The sequence below is a fragment of the Ostrinia furnacalis genome, unplaced genomic scaffold (assembly GCF_004193835.3).
Source record: "Ostrinia furnacalis isolate ACB-3 unplaced genomic scaffold, ASM419383v2 OfSCF1345, whole genome shotgun sequence".
Taxonomy (NCBI): domain Eukaryota; kingdom Metazoa; phylum Arthropoda; class Insecta; order Lepidoptera; family Crambidae; genus Ostrinia; species Ostrinia furnacalis.
The window spans coordinates 500286-519660 of NW_021131584.1; the positions used below are offsets into that span (position 1 = coordinate 500286).

At 37.4% G+C, this 19375-nt stretch overlaps 1 protein-coding gene across 1 annotated transcript; it reads left to right on the plus strand.

Moving 5' to 3' along the window:
* The first annotated feature begins 6892 nt into the window (after positions 1–6892).
* On the plus strand, positions 6893–7876 carry LOC114352367 (uncharacterized). Its single transcript, XM_028303952.1, has one exon. It carries the CDS (start codon positions 6893–6895, stop codon positions 7874–7876), a length of 984 nt encoding a protein of 327 aa, XP_028159753.1.
* The last annotated feature ends 11499 nt before the right edge of the window (positions 7877–19375 follow it).

Sequence of the window (19375 nt, forward strand, 5' to 3'; positions counted from 1 at the left end):
TGTGACCCACTGTACGTGTGTCAATAAAATTCTCATCTATCTATCAACATTGCTACAATTTTTCCTACGAAGAAAACAATATTTTTATTCGCAACCTGACGGCACAACTCTCCCGACCTCCATTTATATAGAATAGGTCACTTTGTTTGATTTGTTGAATCAATTTAGAAAACTAACTTTCCCTTGAAATGTCTGAGATCTCAGGGGGCCAGACGTGTGGCAGGAAAATATTTATTTTATACGTTATTTCAAGGGAAAGGAAATACGTAGCCTATTACGATAATTTATCAAAAGTATACACCGATTTGTTTATAAGTACCTAAATATTTTGCGTCTAGACAAAATGACTTGATCGATTCGATTTCATGGTCACTAAATTTAAGTAAGTAAGTAAGTAAGCATTTATTTGCTGCACACAAAGTCACATACATAGTTCGACAAAATAATATAATACAATATTTGAATTCGCATCTTCTTATATCGAATACATTAACGAATGTGAGGTAATCATATTTTTCATGTAACAAGTGGCTCTGCGTGCAAAGCTACTAGCCCCACATTTTTCCTTCCAACTGTACTTTCTTTAATGCAATGTGTCGTCTCTATTAACTATTTTAATAAAACTTCTATAAATTTCAACGTGAAATGATAATTATGAGTTTACACAGGGGGCATTTCACGTGAAGCGGACAACGAAAATCAAGTCAGGTTTTGGATTTTGTTCATCTTTGGATTAAATGTACTGCTATATGACCTGAATGGATGTGCATAATTGAATAAGTTTTTTTTGGTTCATAGTAGTCATGTCACTAGGACGCATAGTTTCCGAGGATTAAGCGAAAAACCGAAAAGTGGTACCTTTAAACCCCCCTCTCCCCGCCGACTCAAGGGCTAAGGGCGGGGACTTTTGCTATGTTCACCTCCTAACTAGTCTAAATAAAGTCCCGAAGTCAAAAATTGTGTTCCACGGATTTCCATCTATAATGCTTTATTGACTGGACTATAACGGATATGTCAACGTGAAATTGTGAATTCTGTCAGTTTATAATATAAGGCCTTATATTGTAAACTAACAGTGGGTGGTTAGGTTAGGTTAGATTGTAATTTAACTACGTCAGATTATAATCTGGCGGAATTCACAATTTTACGGTGACAGATATACTACTTATATACTCTTTTTTTTTAATACATACATAAATTATACATAGTCACTAGGTATACTGAATCCTAAGTGATAGCGGACCATACACTATTAGAAATAAATATTGGCATTACATTGAAGTAATCTGGTTGGAATGAAGTAATTAATAGTGCGACAACGCTATTAGTATGTGAGGACATTTGCAATATCATTACCGAAGAAAGGAATGACAGTCATTAATGCCATTATTACTGATAGTGGCTGGAGGCCTATAGAAAAAGCCCAGTCAATGTTCAGAGATTTAGGCTTCATAATAAGCAGTTGGGCTATAATCATCTACCCACACAAATTATTAATTCACAAGCCGAACTTTACCACCACTGAGGTTATAATATGTCAAGCTTAATCGATAATTCGTACAAGTATTGAGGAATTGACATTTAAAAATCTAATAATGTATGCTATCCTTTCACGTGGTTATGTAAAATTTGTCCTTGTAACGACATATTACTATTTAGTATACCTATTAGTCATGGTGGTACCATTTTGACAGAAATTAAATGAAACGGAAGATATTTTATTTGCTTAAATCTTGAGTAGGTATAAAAGCCTGTTCTTATTATTATATATATGGAAAGATGTTGATATAGAAGTAGGTACATTAGTCTGATAAAATTAAACCATTTGGGCTGAGTTGTACCCAGTTGCACCAGAGATTTTTGACAGCCTTACTGTAAAATATTTATTTATATCAAGCATTTAACTGTTATTCCTTCAAGCTTTTAAACTGAACCGGTAGAGGCATAACGTCAGCCTTAACTGACAGAATATTAAAAAAAAGCTTGTAAAAATGAAGTCTTAACCTAATTCTACTGAATTCTTTTCTCTAATATCTGAACTAATTAGCGCGACTTTGTCGTCCACGGAAGTTGTGACGGAAGACTCCTAAATACGCCATCAAGATCTGTTTAGACAGTTGAATCAATACTGTTTTATTGCCAAAACCTGTAATTGTTTCGCCTATTATAAAAGCCACTTCCTCAGTGTACCTCAACCATATTATAGTAAAAGTTATCGATATCAACTCACTACCACATTATCACTGTGAGTAAAATATAATATACAGGGCGGAATTTTGTAATGCCACCTGGAGGGAAAGTACCTACCTACTCTTATTTTGTTGATAGAAAATTTTACTTAAAGAAAACATTCCTTTATTTTTTGAAAACAAAGAGAACTTCATTCAAAGATTTTTGATTTTTTTTCGAAAATTCACTACCATAGGTACCATACAATTCTTTGTACATAATAATTAAAATAATTTAAGATTTCATGGTTTTCCTTTCATTTAATTTATCAAGTTTGTTAGAGAGATTTCATCCATAAACTTAACCCTAACGATCGATGCAATAAAAGTACAGGATGTAATTTTTAACAAATTTTAGTTGATTCGATTCTCGGGTGTGGCATGCAAATTTTTTGGAAATCTTTGAATGCAATTCTATTTCTTTTCAAAAATAAAGAAATGTTTTCTTTGAGTAAATTTTTTTATCTACATTATTAAGAGTACTTTCCCTCCAGGTGGCATTACAAAATTCCACTCTGTATACTGCCCCCTGCCCCCGATAGTTGAAAAGGCGCATCTAACATTTTTTCGGGTTACCTACACCATATCGAATTACAAATGATCGAAAATCAAAGTATCGAACACGTTCATCGAACGATCAAAATATCGAACGATCAAAATATCGAATGTTCAAAATATCGAACGTCCAGAATATCGAATTTACAAATGATCGATCGATCAAAATATCGAATGATTAAAATATCGAAAGTCGATCTTGCGTTGCATAGTATAATAGAAAGATGGAGGCAAGGGTTCCTTGTTGACTAAGGCAGCGGTTCCCGAATGGTGGTCCGCGGAACCCTGGGGTTCCGTGGAAAGGCCGCAAGGGTTCCGTAAAAAATATTATCCCACGTTTCGTGACCGACGTTGTTCGCTCGCACCGACTTGTTTACACACAAGGGAGGGGCAGGGCGTGCGGGCGGAGTAGTACGGGGGTTCCGCTAGGATTAGGCTTCCTTGGCAAAAAAAATTGGGAAACCCTGGACTAAGGTACCCAAAAGTGGGAAATAAAAAAATGTGTTTAAGAATTTAATGTTTTATTTACATTAATCATATGACATTTACTTAATTAAAAACTCTACAGGATGTTAGGTAAATGGGTATATGAGCCGACACTAGCCCATGTTAACACGGGCATATAAATGGTATGGTGAAGTCAGAAAATTGATATCTTAATTTTAATTATTTTAATTTTCATACAAATCGGATTTTATAAAATTTATTTTGTATGAAAATTAAAAAAATTAAAATGATGATGAAATTTCTGACTTCACCATACCATTTATATGCCCATGTTAACATGGGCTAGTGTCGGCTCATATACCCATTTACCTAACATCCTGTATATAGATTTTTCGATATTTTAATCATTCGATATTTTGATCGTTTCGTTTCCGTAACTTAAAATACCCAACTGTCAAGTTTAATGACATGCGGTTAAGAATTAAGTTAAGTATCAAGAAAATGCGTTTTAAAACCACCAACCGTTGGATTTCGCCGTATGGATGTTTTTTTAATTTAGCTTGTAGGTACTAAGGCAAAGGCGTGCGTGAGTGCATCATATACAGCCAGGTCTGGTGGCCGAACGCTATTGTGTTATTCAATAGCTATTTCACTTTATAAACACATTTTTTTAATATCGACGTCATGATTAACTCCCTTACTATTAAAAAGTTACACACTAGTTAAAAGTGACATTTCCATATTAAACGTCACTTTAAACAAGTGTTCAGCGAGTTACTAACTTTTTTCTAGTAAGTAGTTAACTCTTTAATATACCTACAACCTATCGGCGCTAAGATATTCGATGATTCGACCATTCGATAATGTGACCATTAGATGATACCTACGGCATTCGATATTTCGTACGTTCGAGATTATGACCAATCGATGAAACGGCTTCGATGAAACGACCTTCGAAGAAACGACTTTCGATAAAACGTAGGGAACCCGAATACAATGGTGTCTTCATACAAACGCTTCGTCAAAAGTGAGGCAAAAATCTTATGTCATCATTTATTGTCAAAATGTTATTAAAAATATTTAGAATCGCAATTTTTCGAAGGTGACAGATTTTATCCACATTTTATCGTAGGTACCTAATGAGATTTTATTATTTGTTATTGAACAATTATTATAATACGACATTTAATTAAAACAATAAAGTATCACAATTCAATGGTCCACTAAAAGTTGCCTCACTTTTTGTGTGCTTACATCTATCTAGGCTTTGTTATTATGATTGTAGCATATAAAAATCGGCTATAAAAAGTTTTGTGCAATTTGTATCGTCGTTGGCCGATTGTTGGAATGGTCACATCGTGATATGTCCGAGAATATCGTGATACGCCGGCGCCGCCGTGTATCGGCTTTAATCTAATGTTTAATTTTCAGAAAGTTTCAAAATGAAGACTTCATTGATAATTATAATCATGGTGATTGCTTGCTCCTTGGCGGTGATGATAAGTGAATCAAACTCTGAAAAAAAAATCTACAGTTACATGTTGCCTGAGAATTGTAACTCATGTGAAGATTGTACTGAGCCTTGTGACGATGTTACTTTTTGTGAGATGCTTGCAAATTCGGAGGGCAAATTGGTTCCTCAATGTCTTGAAGATATTGAAGGCAAATATAGCGTATAGAACAGAATTCAAATATCCCGATCAAATAACACCAGGCATTGTGAATCTTGTTTTTAATTTAAAGGATTTTTCGTACTGGATGCGTTCTACGGAAATTCGGGCTCTATACATTTCGTATTGATGCGATCTGACCGTGCGGGCACGAGCAAAGAACGTAAAACAATCTGTGGTAAAAAACGCACCGCTGACACATTGCTTTTCCCGGACCGCTGACCTGTTCCCTGACCTACAATGTTGTATTTTGACCTGACCGCAGAGCGCATCCAGTGCGGCAAATCTATTATTATAACACAACAAAAACAAACCTAAATTATCTATTTGAGGTATGTTTTTAAGTTTCAACACTTTTGACTTCTTTTAGCATGTTTCTAGTTACACATAGAAATAAATGGATTAAATCCTTGAAATCTGTTGTTTTTTGTCCACCATACTGTTGTGAAAACCATATAAAATAAGATAAAAAAAAAAGATCAGGGTAATCTTTGGACCTGAATCTTTGTACCCTACAGATGTTACCCGCCGTGTCGGCGGGCTGTCGTGGATGATTCGTTGAAGTCTTAGATTAGAGCGCTTTCAAATTAGGGCGTTAGTAGCGCGACTGAAGCGCGGCAGCGGCGTTTTTGTAATGTGAAGGTGAAGGCAGCATCCGCTGTCACCTATTATGAAATTTTCGGCAGCGCGACAGTCGCGTGTTTGTCGCGCTGCTAAATCGCCTAAATGTGTCGCCACCGTCGAATGGAAAAAGCGACATACTGGGGGAAACTGTAGGACACTTGAGTATTTGATACCATTCTCCAATAATAAAATTCTAAAGCTCAACTTTTTAAAAACACTCTTCATTCTTCTCTTAAAAACTCAATTGATTTTAAATCAATTGTAAATTAAGATTTTTTGTTGCTTTGAATTGATAATAAGTTGGCAAAATAGTGACGACATCGGCTTGTATAGCCCTACAAAGTCTATGGGAGAATCTCGTTTTGACAGTTTTTAAAGTATGTCAATTGAGAATGTTACTAGGTATGCAAAATCACTTGAAACCTATGTTACAGTTAGGCTTTTACATTTACAAATACATTAGTTTTTATTTCATTCAAAAATACCCAGTAGTTATGATTTTATAGGCATTCAAAGTTCGCTTAAATATTGAGTGCCGCCGACGGTCACGTGACCCCGCGTGACGTACATTCACAGTATCCGCTCACTAGAAAACGAATATAAACATACTTAAATACATTTTTTTTTGTAAATACAAACTTATTATACATATTATCACCCAGACCCATCACAGAAATTAAAATTGAACCAAACCCAAACTCGATGCGATTGTGTCGTTTTATTGCGAATTACCTTCCAGCTCCATCATTAGACCCTGATTACTATATAGAATTAAAGTACTTGTCAATACAAAACGAACGAACCCAAACTCGATGGATTTAAGTCGTTTTATTATAGAGTTCCTATGGCCACCTTCCAGCTCCATCAATACCACTAAAATACATTTTTGTACTCTTTACTTATGTAAAGAAAATAATGGTTTTAACTTTAACACGCAGCTACATAATTTCGCGGAAAACCTGTCTTCTATTGTGAACTCATGTCCTAACGATGTTTTTGTTATAACGGGAGACTTTAACTTAAGTAATATTGACTGGCACAGTGACGGAGATAACCTCCAGCCTACTGGTATTCTAGGGGAAGCGCAGACATATTTTTTTGATACACTGGCCGAATGTAATTTAAACCAATTTAATTTGTGCCGCAATGCCAACCATAGATTACTAGATTTAGTCCTGAGTAACTCTAATTTATCTGTGTGCGCGTGTGACGACCCGTTGGTCCCTGAAGATACACACCATAAATCTCTCGTTATTGAATTAAGTTTTGGTGGTATTGAGTGTCTCAAAACAAAAACTAGGCGCAAATACCTCTATCGATTAGCGGATTATGGGAAAATTAACTCGTCTTTANAGTGGTGACCCTACAATGAACAACGCACCTGAAACATCGCAAACTCCGGCAACCGCCATCTCGCCAACAGTAATCCCGATCAACCATGAAAACGCTGAAGTATCTGGAGTATCCGTCGGACTACGAATTCCACCTATATGGAGAGACAAGCTACGAGGATGGTTCGCACATTTCGAAGCTGTAATGTCACCCCACAAGAAGAGTGATCAAGCCGTGTACGAGCTTGTGCTGGGACAGCTGGAACGTCAAGACATTGATGAGGTCTACGACATTTTGAAGCATCCACCTGAGAAAAACAAATACCAAACCATCAAGAAACGACTACTGGAAGTGTACGAAGACTGTGCACAGAAAAATGTCCAACGTGTGATCGCCGGAATGGAACTTGGTGACCTCAAGCCATCACAATTATTACGCCGAATGCAAAACCTTGCCGACGACCATCTACCTGAAATTACGCTGCGAGGAATGTGGCTCAACCAACTACCTTCAAACATAAGCTCAATTCTTGCAATTAGTGAAAAGTCAAGCCTGAGTGAAGTTGCCATGATGGCAGATAAGATGATGGACCAGCAGTCACAACGTGAAATATCAGCTGTATATCAACGACCACAGCCAACTCCATCAACATCTACCCCACAACAAGAAGTATACGCAGTGAATCAGCAGTACACACCTAGTTCGTCAAGATACCGCACTCTAGAAGAGAAGATTGACAAGTTAACGGAAGCTGTGACACTTTTAGTGACTGCAATCGCAACGGCCAACAACTATCGAGGCAGAACAACCCAGCGCTGGCAAAACGGTCGCTCCTACTCAAGATCGCAGAGCCGAGGCCGCTATTCACAATCACAACGCAGTGCAACGCCCAGCAACTCGCCGTATTGCTATTTCCACCGCAAGTTTGGTCATCAAGCTAAAAAATGTGCAGAACCCTGTACATTTCTGAAGACAACACATCAGGAANCACACCTGGTTCGTCAAGATACCGCACTCTAGAAGAGAAGATTGACAAGTTAACGGAAGCTGTGACACTTTTAGTGACTGCAAACGCAACGGCCAACAACTATCGAGGCAGAACAACCCAGCGCTGGCAAAACGGTCGCTCCTACTCAAGATCGCAGAGCCGAGGCCGCTATTCACAATCACAACGCAGTGCAACGCCCAGCAACTCGCCGTATTGCTATTTCCACCGCAAGTTTGGTCATCAAGCTAAAAAATGTGCAGAACCCTGTACATTTCTGAAGACAACACATCAGGAAAACTGAAACCTGCGTTGGCAGAGACGGGTACCGGCGCATGGGATGAAACAAACCGTCTATTTATTACTGATAAGAAGAGCAAGCTGCTATTTCTCATTGACACCGGTGCGAACATATCAGTTATACCCAAACGAAGTGGCAAGAAAATGAAACAGACAACGTTTAATTTGTTCGCCGCTAACAATACAATAATACCCACATATGGAGAGCAAACACTGGAATTGGACCTCAACCTACGTCGTCCTTTCAAATGGAAATTTATCATCGCAAACGTCAGCAAGCCAATCCTGGGCGCAGATTTCTTGAAGCACCACAACTTGCTCGTCGATATCGCCGGCCGCAGCCTAATTGATAAATTAACAAACTTATCAACCAAGGCATTCACTTGCAACTACCCGACACCAACGATACGAAGCATAGATACAAGTCAGAAGTACCACAATATATTGGCTGAATATCCAGACATCACACGCATATCTTCGATGAAAGAAGCACCTAAACATCGCATCGAGCATTACATTGAAACCAGTGGACCACCGCTTTACTGCAAAGCTCGACCGATACCGCCCCACCGTTACACCGCTGCGAAGAAAGAATTCCAAACAATGATGGACCAGGGATTATGCCGTCCGAGCAAAAGCCCTTGGGCGAGCCCGTTGCACATCGTCCCAAAGAAGAATGGCGACATAAGAGTGTGTGGTGACTATAGAAGGCTCAATGCAGTTACCAAGCCAGACCGCTACCCTGTGCCTCGTCTGAAAGATTTTACATACCTACTACAAGACAAGAAGATCTTCTCTACCATAGATCTAAACAGAGCATACCAGCAATTGCCTGTCTTCAGCGAGCACATTGAGAAAACGGCTATCATCACACCTTTTGGCCTGTATGAGTTCCCTAGAATGTGTCCGGGACTGAAAAATGCTGGACAGACATTTCAACGATTTATCCATCAAGTCCTACAAGGCATAGACTACGCATACCCGTTCATTGATGACGTCATAATCGCTTCAGAAAATAGCTCTCAACATGAAGAACACCTGCGCAACGTCTTAAGCAAACTCAACGAGTATGGTATCACTATAAATCCATCAAAGTGTGTATTGGGTGAAGAAGAAGTGAAGTTCCTTGGCTACACAGTGTCTCAACACGGAATCAAACCACCCGAAGAAAAGGTCCAGGCTATAACTTCAATACCTAAACCAACAACTATTGAAGAACTACGAAGATTTCTCGGTACTATAAATTTCTACCGTGACGCCATACCTAAAGCAGCCATCATTCAATCTCCACTGAACGCATACTTACACAACAGCAAACGCAAAGACAAAACGAAGATTGAGTGGACTGAAGAAGCTACGATTGCATTTGAAGCGTGTAAAGAAAGCCTAAGAAACGCAGCTTTACTCGCCCACCCTGCACCGAACGCGCACATCTCATTAATGTGTGACGCCTCCAATAACTGTGCTGGAGCTGTGCTGCAGCAGTACGTGGACAAGAAATGGCAACCGCTGGGATATTTCTCAAAGAAGTTCTCTGAAGCACAAAAGAAGTATTCTACCTACGACCGCGAGCTTTTGTCTATCTACATGGCAGTTAAACATTTTAGAAAAATGTTTGAAGGTAAACCACTTACCATATTTACGGATCACAAGCCTATCATCTTCGTCCTGCAAAAGAAGACATCAGACAGTGAAACTCCAAGACGCAGCAGACAAATATCCTTCATAAGTGAGTTTACCAACGACATACGCTACATAAGTGGAAAAGAAAATGTTGTCGCCGACACATTGTCTCGAATTGAAACCATAACCTGCCCTACAACACTGGATTACGAACAACTAGCCGCCGCACAACAACAAGACCACACCCTGCGAGAACTGAAACAACAGAAAAACCTAATTTTCAAGATGATAGAACCACCAAATTGTAACTACAAGATCAACTGTGAAACTTCTACTGGAAACATCAGACCATACTTACCAGATGAATTTCGACGCATAGCATTCAACGCCGTGCATAATATAAGTCATCCTGGAACGAGAACTACAAAGAAAATCATGAAAGAAAAATACTTCTGGCCGTCTATGAACGCAGACATAGGCAAATGGACTAAGTTGTGCATGCCGTGCCAAAAGTCCAAAGTTCAACGACACACAAGCAGCAGTTATGGTGAATTTCAACCCGCCGACCGATTTCAACACCTACACGTTGACATAGTTGGCCCACTTCCGCCTTCAACTGAAAACCACAAGTATCTTCTAACGATGATTGACCGCAACACCCGCTGGCCTGAAGCTATACCACTACACAACATAACTGCAGAAACCGTGGCGAAGAATATCTATGAAACCTGGATATCTCGCTTTGGTTGTCCTACCACCGTGACCACCGATCAAGGGCGACAGTTTGAAAGCCAGTTATTTACATCGCTAACAAAACAACTTGGAATCGAAAAAACAAGAACAACACCGTACCACCCGCAATGTAATGGAATAGTAGAAAGATGGCACCGATCACTCAAGACAGCACTGACAGCTAAACTTATCGACCAACGAAATCACTGGCTACAGGCATTACCAACAGTACTACTTGGTCTACGAGCTGCTACACGAAACGACACAGGCGTGAGCGCAGCACAACTCGCTTACGGCTGTAGTATCAGACTCCCTGGCGATTTCTTCAATACGTCACCGATGACGTCACCGAATAACGACTACACTTATGTTGATCAACTACGGCAAACAATAAGAAACTATCAAGCCACGGAAAGAAAAAGAAATAACACCAATATATTCGTTCACGAAGACTTGAAAACCGTCAATAACGTGTATTTACGCATCGATTCATCACGAAAGTCACTGCAACCACCATACGAAGGCCCTTATCCGGTACTGAAACGAGATGACAAAATATTTCGACTCAAACTACCCGATCGAGAAGTCAACGTATCAATCGACCGAGTGAAACCCGCATACACACTGAATGAAGACGCAAATCACATCACTGGCACTGGACGCAACACTACCGGCACTACAATAACAACACGTTCTGGACGCACTGTGAAGCCCGTGGTACGCTTCGCTTGAGGGGGAGCTATGTGGCAGCCGCCACATACAAACCTTGAGCATACGTGCGAGCATCACTGCGGCGCGCTCCTGACTGAGAAACTTGACCTAGTTTCATGATACGTTTTATAATCATAGATGCGGGTGAGTTTGAAACTTGTAAATATTTGTGTACCTTCTTTTATGTATAATTTCCGTGTCGTGTGAAACAGAAACATTGTAACTTCTTGCTGTCCTTGTCTAACTTTCTTAATATTAATATTTATTCTACCGCCTTTTTACATGTATTTCTATGTTGTGTGAAACAAGTATATTGTAATGTTAGGCTATCTTCTTCTAAATTATTTATTGTGTACCCTACTTTTTACTATTTTTTGTGTAACGTGAAACAAGTATAGTGATCGTCTTTCTATCTCGTTCTAACTGTTTATATTGTGTTTTGTAGGTAATTGTTTTATTGTCGCACCTTTAATTGATTGTACTTTTTTATGTGAAATAGATGTATCGTTTGTCCCTGTCATATTTTGTAAATTTTTGTGTATATAAGACCGCCGTTTCGGAAAATAAAGGTTCATTACGATTTTGGAGTCCGACTATTATTGAGCACCCATTCCCCGCACAATCATAACTATATATTTGACACTAATTGAAATTGAATTATATGTTTAGACGACCAATACTGCTGGAATTTATTTACTTTTTATTTTTTTTATTTTTTGTTTGTGGGTGCGCGTGTAACGCTAGGAACAATATGGGATGAACTAAATTGTCGAATCGCGCGCAATCAATCATTCGATTGCACAAACCGGTTTTGCGGGCGTCGAGACCACGAGACACTCAGCAACGCGTAACAATGTCACTCTTTACGAATATTACACATTAACACAGTTACTACACACACACTTATACAAACAGTTTTATCTTTTTATTAGTATTCTTTTCATTAGTATTCTTAATAAACGTAGTCATATCATCCTTACCGATTTCCCGCCTTTTGTATTTATCTGTGCACTAATATTACTATTTATGTATGTTTATCTAGACAATTTTATGCAGCTTTTTTATTTTTTTATTTTACCAATGGTCCGTGACCCTCACTCGGCATGGGGCACACTGAAAACCAGCGCCGTGGCCTTCGTCACCGTGGGCCACGGCATATGCTGAGTGGGGTCCCGTTGCAGTGGGCATCTTGTTGGTGAATGGGTGGCACTGCTCAGTTTACTCTTGTTTTTATTTTTTCTTCTTTTATTATTATGTGCCACTGTCATGTCTATGTAATTGCCTGTATTTGTGTGATGTCCACTGTAATAAATGTATCTTTCTTTCTTTCTTTCTTTCTTTCTTTCTAATAGCGCTATAAAACCCAAGTTATAAGACTATAACTCTTACAGATCAAAAGCTTGCAACACCAGAAACAGAAAGGCGTCACCTCAACTCGTTGCAGGCGCTCTCAGCGCGAGGGCTCCGCAAATGGACCCTTGACTCCGCTCTTGCTGTCGCTAAAAGCCGCAAAACTTAGAGGGAGAGTGACACACTGGTTAAGGACGTTGCATTTGAACCAAGTCATTTAGCAAAATAATAGTTCCTGGTGGCTCTGATGCGTGACGCATGATGCGCTCTGTCATTTGTTTCTTCTACATCGATTTATGGATGGACGCGATAAAAACGTTGGTCTTACGAAAAACATCAAACTTTTTTTGACCCAGGAAAATGGCCTCGCAGGTTTTGTGGAGCTCGAGCTTTATGCCTAAAAACCAACGTTAATGCCATAAAATTCCTGCAGTCTTAAAAAAAGTTCAAAAGAGTTTAAAATGATAATTTTTCATTTACATTTTATGTCAATGGAAATAAGTGTTCAAAGCGCGATTAAGTTTTTGTAAACATCCCTTGAGGTTTAGGAGAGAAGACTTAAGATGGGTCTAGATAGGTGTAACGCGTAATAGAACGTATCGTATAATGTAATGGAAATATTATGGGCAGCACGTTACATGTAATGGTTGTAGTACCGTCCACACGTTGAGTTCGTGTTACATTACATATTACACCCGGACCTGGTTTTAGAGGAGGTGTATCTAATAAAAACAGTGTCCTAAATGCAAGTGCTCACTTGTTTGTACATTGTTCATAATGCTCGTCCGTGTGGCTGCAAACACGAGCAACGAAAGTTGTCGTTTGTTAGTGCCCGGCAACTTCTGTCATTGCTTCTTGATGTTTCAAGACGGAGCGTTTATTAATTACTGTTGCAAGTCCAGCCACTGGTTTAAGGATACTTTGAATAACTTATACTTAACTAATACTTTACTTAATTTTACTTTTTAATAAAATTCTTATAAATATGCATGCAATATGTACTGGAAAGTTCAGTAATGTTTATGGATTCCCAAAATACAGAATAAGAATTAATGTACTCATCTTATAATGTCCTTTTTACCTACCTACCACTTCTTTACTGTAGTTACATAGAATAAGACCTAACACGAGAAAATCCTCATGATGCCTACCACCACTCGAGATACAGGTCAATTCCTATTTCGATGGTGGATGGATGATTGCTGATGTACTATACTACCTTTGTATACTACACTCGACAGCAAATAAATCGCACCACCCGCGACGCGAACTTTAAAGATTTTCTTTTGACACAATAATGGTGCCCCAACAATATTGGTGTTATTTGAAAGCCCAATAAATATCCTTAAAGAAAAACACATTTAATTTCTTAATAAATGATTAACATATACCCTAAATGTGACTTGAAAAAAGACCTCACTTTGGGCTCACCTCTGGGATCAATTAGACCAAATTTTATGGTTATAAAACCAAATAATGATCACACGTGTCCTCTTTAACAGATGGATAGCGATTAATCCCAACTTAACAGTTTTATAGTCATAAAAAATGGCTATAGCGTAACTACCTATTTTTTGAAGAAGTGACTGGATCCTTGTAAAGACACATTTTTGGGGTAAAAACCTTTCCTTTAATAAAATGAAGTTTAGAACTAGGCTTTTAAATGGTGCCAATATTGGTGGGAAGTAGGGATGCATACGTTTGAAAATGCTTGTCGCGGGTGGTGCGATTTATTTGCTGTCGAGTGTATATTACCAATATTGTAATTTAGTGGAACAATAAACGTTTATTTATTTATTTAATAATATAGATATAGGGGTGACAATATGCAAACAGAAGGTGTTAGACTGACCGACTCGAGATCCGAGGAACGCTCGAAACACAAGCATAATTATACTTAGCTTAGCACGAGGGGTTAGTGGGACTAAAAATTAGCATCTCAAAAGGACCAAGGTAACAAAATAAGCTAGTAAAAGTAGCCCACTTTTGTTACATAGTTGGACGTGTACGCATGTAGGTATACAAATTACTCTAAGCCTGGGTTGCTTTAACTTAAACAAACGTTAAAGTCTGTCAAACTCCATACAAAAATCACCGGCTATAGTTGTTACTGTTAAAGTAAGATGGTGTAACTCAGCCTTAACGTCGATGTTCAAAAAATGATTTAGAAAGAAAGAAAGAAAGAAAATTTACAACATTTTATAGTAGAGGTATATTCATTCTTTACATTAGCTATTCCAAAACTACATCATAAGTTCTAGCAGCGTTCTCCTTTGTAAAAATACGTCTGAAGCTTAATGAAACTTCCTTTCGAAACTTTCAAGTTTCCTGTGTAGTCTTTTTGAAATTTCGAATAAAATGGTAACGTAACTTTAATAAAAGAAACTGTTAATTTTACATTGAATAGTGTAGAAAAGAAAGTTATTGATTTTACAATCGACTTTATAACTAGTTATTTTTTTAATATCTAAAACTAAAATGTTTTTCTCTCAAGTTAATGTAACCCAAACTTTACAAAGATAAAAAGAAGTAATACCTTATTAAACCTTGGCTAAATATTCAACCCTAATGAAAATAAAAAAAAGTCGCATCCACATGAAACCGTACGTCCCCACCCTGCTATAATTAATTACTTCTTCCCCAAATTAGACAAAAGCCGACGTACCACGTGCTGCACAAAGGACAACGTTCAAAGAGGACAATTCAGAAAGACAACACTTAACTTTTAACCGACTAGAATTCAGGGGTTTCCAAACTTATTTTGTCTACTTTTGGATACTTAATGAGTGGTATTTCTATAATAAATAATTAATTACTAACATAGTTGTATAAGGCACCCATTTACTAACCATGTGGATCATTGTTATCTTAATGATGTTGATAGATGGCGCTTCACGGCTTCCCCTGCATGAATATTTACGAATGTCAAAAATTCTTGTCCAGCGCTGTAGATTTTTAACCAATGACGATAGATGGCGCTATTTACCCTCGTCCTATTTATTTATTGAAATTTAGTTTGTCACATTCGTCATAAATTATAACCTATATGTTAATCTGGGTTATAAACAATAATACTGTAAAGTTTCAACAAAATCCATTTAGTAGTTTTTGCGTGAAAGAGTTACAAACATCCAGACATCCAGATATCCACACAAACTTTCGCATTTATAATATTAGTAGGATTATTTTTTAGGGCCCCCATTTTTTACCTACTTAAAAATCAAGCCTACACAACGCCCCGAATTTATTTCTGGGTCTCTTAATTGCCCCACTTTAATCCTGCAGCGCCTACAACTGGGCGTTATTGCCCACTTTGGGAAAGGCTGGACTAGAGCATGTGTAGAGTTACAAAATGCACCGGTACCACTTGGTCGCGATGAGAGCTCATGACGTCGCAAACTATTCCATTTGTATTGAGTTTCTTGTGAAAACAATATCGTAATAACCTAAGATAGTTCGTGGTACCAGCAGTAGACTCTAGATTGTTACGAATAAGTATAATTATGCCAATGTCGGTAAAAGTTGCCAATGTGTAAAACTGTCTTTACACGCTGATACTGTTATCAACTTTCTGATAAAAGGAATGTAATATTAGTTACTTTTTCCTTGACTATTTTGTACTATAAATAGAACTCCTTTTTATATCTCGTCTCTTCGAACCTCGACCTTTCAATGTTAGCTTTACCTTATTTTGACCTACACTTTATATTGTTTCAACTTCAAACTACATACTGGTGTTTCCAGGCTTTTTTGCAAATAAAAAGATCTGTCTAGGAACGCTAGGTCTACCTTTTTCTTCTAGTTTGGTATTGTAGCAAACTTTAGTCTCTAATCCAAGTTGTGATTAAATAATGCAGTGCCAACTTTTAGTTTTTACAAATGTGTTTACGAACACGAAATCATTAATTTTGCTAATAAAGGACCGCGAACAAAGGCGTTAGAAGTTAGCCGTAAATTATTAGGTAAGCAAAGTTACAGACAAAAGCAAATCCGACTCTATTCAACGGTAAAAAATACCCTTTTCGTGTTACTGGCAGATGCTTTTGACATAACAAATGATAAATACAGTGAGATCTGTACCACATGCAGAGTGTAAAAGACATTTTAACACAAACTTGAGCATCGGGTTACTGTCTCTAACTTAAATTTAGTCATCATCATCATTAGCTAAATAGTATTCCACTGCTGGAAAAAAATATTATGTGTTTTCCATTCCCAGATTTACCTTCATGAGGTCGGTCATCAGTCTATTTAGTAACCTCTTCAATTGTTTAAAAATATTAAACTGTAAAAGACCACCGTTTGGATATTTATTAATATTTATACGTCATCACGTATAATGTAAAGTCACGATATATCTACTGAGCTGAACATTGTCTTTAACTTATTTTATTTTTACAAATAGGTGCAGTTACAGTACATAGAAGACCACTTATTTAGGAAAAATACAACTTGGCAACTAATGACGGTTTTCACCATCAATCCTTAATTTTTAAAACAAAATTCCTATTATGTGTTGCCTTAAGGGTCACTTAAAAACTAGGTGTAAACGGGCATAAGCGCTCCTGCACACGACGTCGTGTGCGCTAAGTCTACTGTATTCCTATCATTTGTACACATAAACTTCGGATGTGTGCATTCAAAATGTATCTTTGTTTAACGAAAGGTTTGTTTCACAAAAAGTCCAAAAGATGAATAGAAGGCCGGTATGAATTCGCAAAATTCAAGTGCTTTTGTACAGTCATATCGTGAATGGACAGAGTTAATGTTGCCATTGTTTGAACATACACATTTTGATATAACATTTTCATGGAAAGTTATGAGAAATTACTGGGAGCTTTTTTGCTCTTATAAAAGCTTGTATTTGACCTATACTGTTTGCACTACTTAATTTGTTATTCTGGGTCAGACTTTCATTGCTGGATGGAGTTTTTTTTAAAGTAGGTTTATTCATTTATCGAAATAAGCCTTTTTTCATTTCATGTTTTATAAACAAATAGCGCAGGACTGATCGTCGTGGAAATACGTGGAGGCCTTTGTCCAGCAGTGGACGGAATTCGATTGAAACCAAACAAATAGTTAAGACACCATTTTCGATGGCGTACGCCTGTATTCACAAACATTACTATGAGGTCTCACAGTGCGCGTGGATACACAGGGTGACACACGAACCAATCACAGAGCTCTATTCAACGCTGTGCGTTCGATTTGCTGCTTCACTTAAGCAAGCATCGTTTCTAAATATGAGCGTGAGTCTTTTTTATAGGTAAGTAAGACTTTTAGTAACAATAATAATAATATCATCGAAAACACGAGAGTTTTAAACAAACTTGAATTTTAGTAAATTCTTGTGTTACTCTTCTTTTAGTTGTTCATTAAAATTAGTTATTAATCAGGTGGCAGTATCAAAAGCTGGACAGCATTAATTTATTCACAACTGTCTTTTGTTTAATTTAATCCTTTTTCTCCCACATTTCAGTATCCAAGATTGAATCCCAAACGTACCACGCAAAATAAGGGCGAGTATACATCAAGGGCAGGATATCGAATTCACCCCACCAAGCCAGGGAAAGGATATATAAATTGAACCCTACCCGACATAGATTACCCCCCGCCGACCATAAATTTGGGGTAAATAATCTTAGTTATTAGTGTGCCTACGGACTGGACGCTTTCGAGATAATTTTAATGGAATTCCTTTTGATATTAGAGTTAAGATTGAAGACTGAATTATTGCATTTAATCAATTAAAGGACTGATTTTAGTTTTTTATGAGCATATAAATTTAAGTACAACTTTTTCAAGAATTTTGGTGGAATATTTGAAGTTATTAAAACAATATTTTGAAATAAATTGATATGAAATAATTATGAAAATTTTATTCAGATTTTTTCGTATACAAATGCAGTACTTTATAATGTCATTTCCATACTAAACGTCACTTTAAACAAGTGTTTAACAAGCGTGTAACTTTTATTAGTAAAGAGGTTACTGTTTAAATTTCATTGTAGCATACTTGCTAAGGGCTTTATGTTTTTCACTAAGACTCTATGGTGACGCTATCAAAATTGTAAGGGCATTACGAGAGACGTTGGAGAAAATTTGTCGTCTATGGGATTGCAACGGTTGACCTCATTTTCACCTAATGGTAACAAATGACACCATGAGGGCCAAAATGGACCATTTCTAAAGTGTTTATTCACTTTTTTAATGACACCCAAGGTGCAGATTAAAAATAATGGCACAGAAAATGGATTCCACTCTTCAGAAGTACTGCAATTTTAGTTTACTGAAAATTTCCACGTTTTCTTTTTATGTCGAATTGCTTACACTAGGCAGAGCAAAACGAAGCTTTAATTTATTACTACAGAATGCTGATAAAAAAGGAAAGATATGCCGATTGGCAACGTCCGATGTAAATTACACTCAGCGCCACAAAAATCGGAACTATGATGTTTATAGTCCAGTCATTTAAGCTTAAATTAGGTAAGAATCTCGGAATTCGAGATACCCAGCTGTAAGTCTGTAAATACTTGTATATTGACACCCTAAAAGTTGTCTCAAAACCTACATATGGTAGGGTGTAAGCAACTATTAAATTTTAAGGTCAAAGGTCACAAAAATCGGTTTTTTGCGCTTTTTTTGGAAATATCTCATTTCCTATGGGTTTTTTGCTATTTGTATTTATTATCAATATTGTAGAATACTAAATTCTCTACAAATTTTGTTCAAAAAAAATTTTTATACCGTGAACCGTTTTCGAGATAGAGGGCTAGTACTTATAATAAATCTGTAGAGGTCAATTCTATACATGAAAT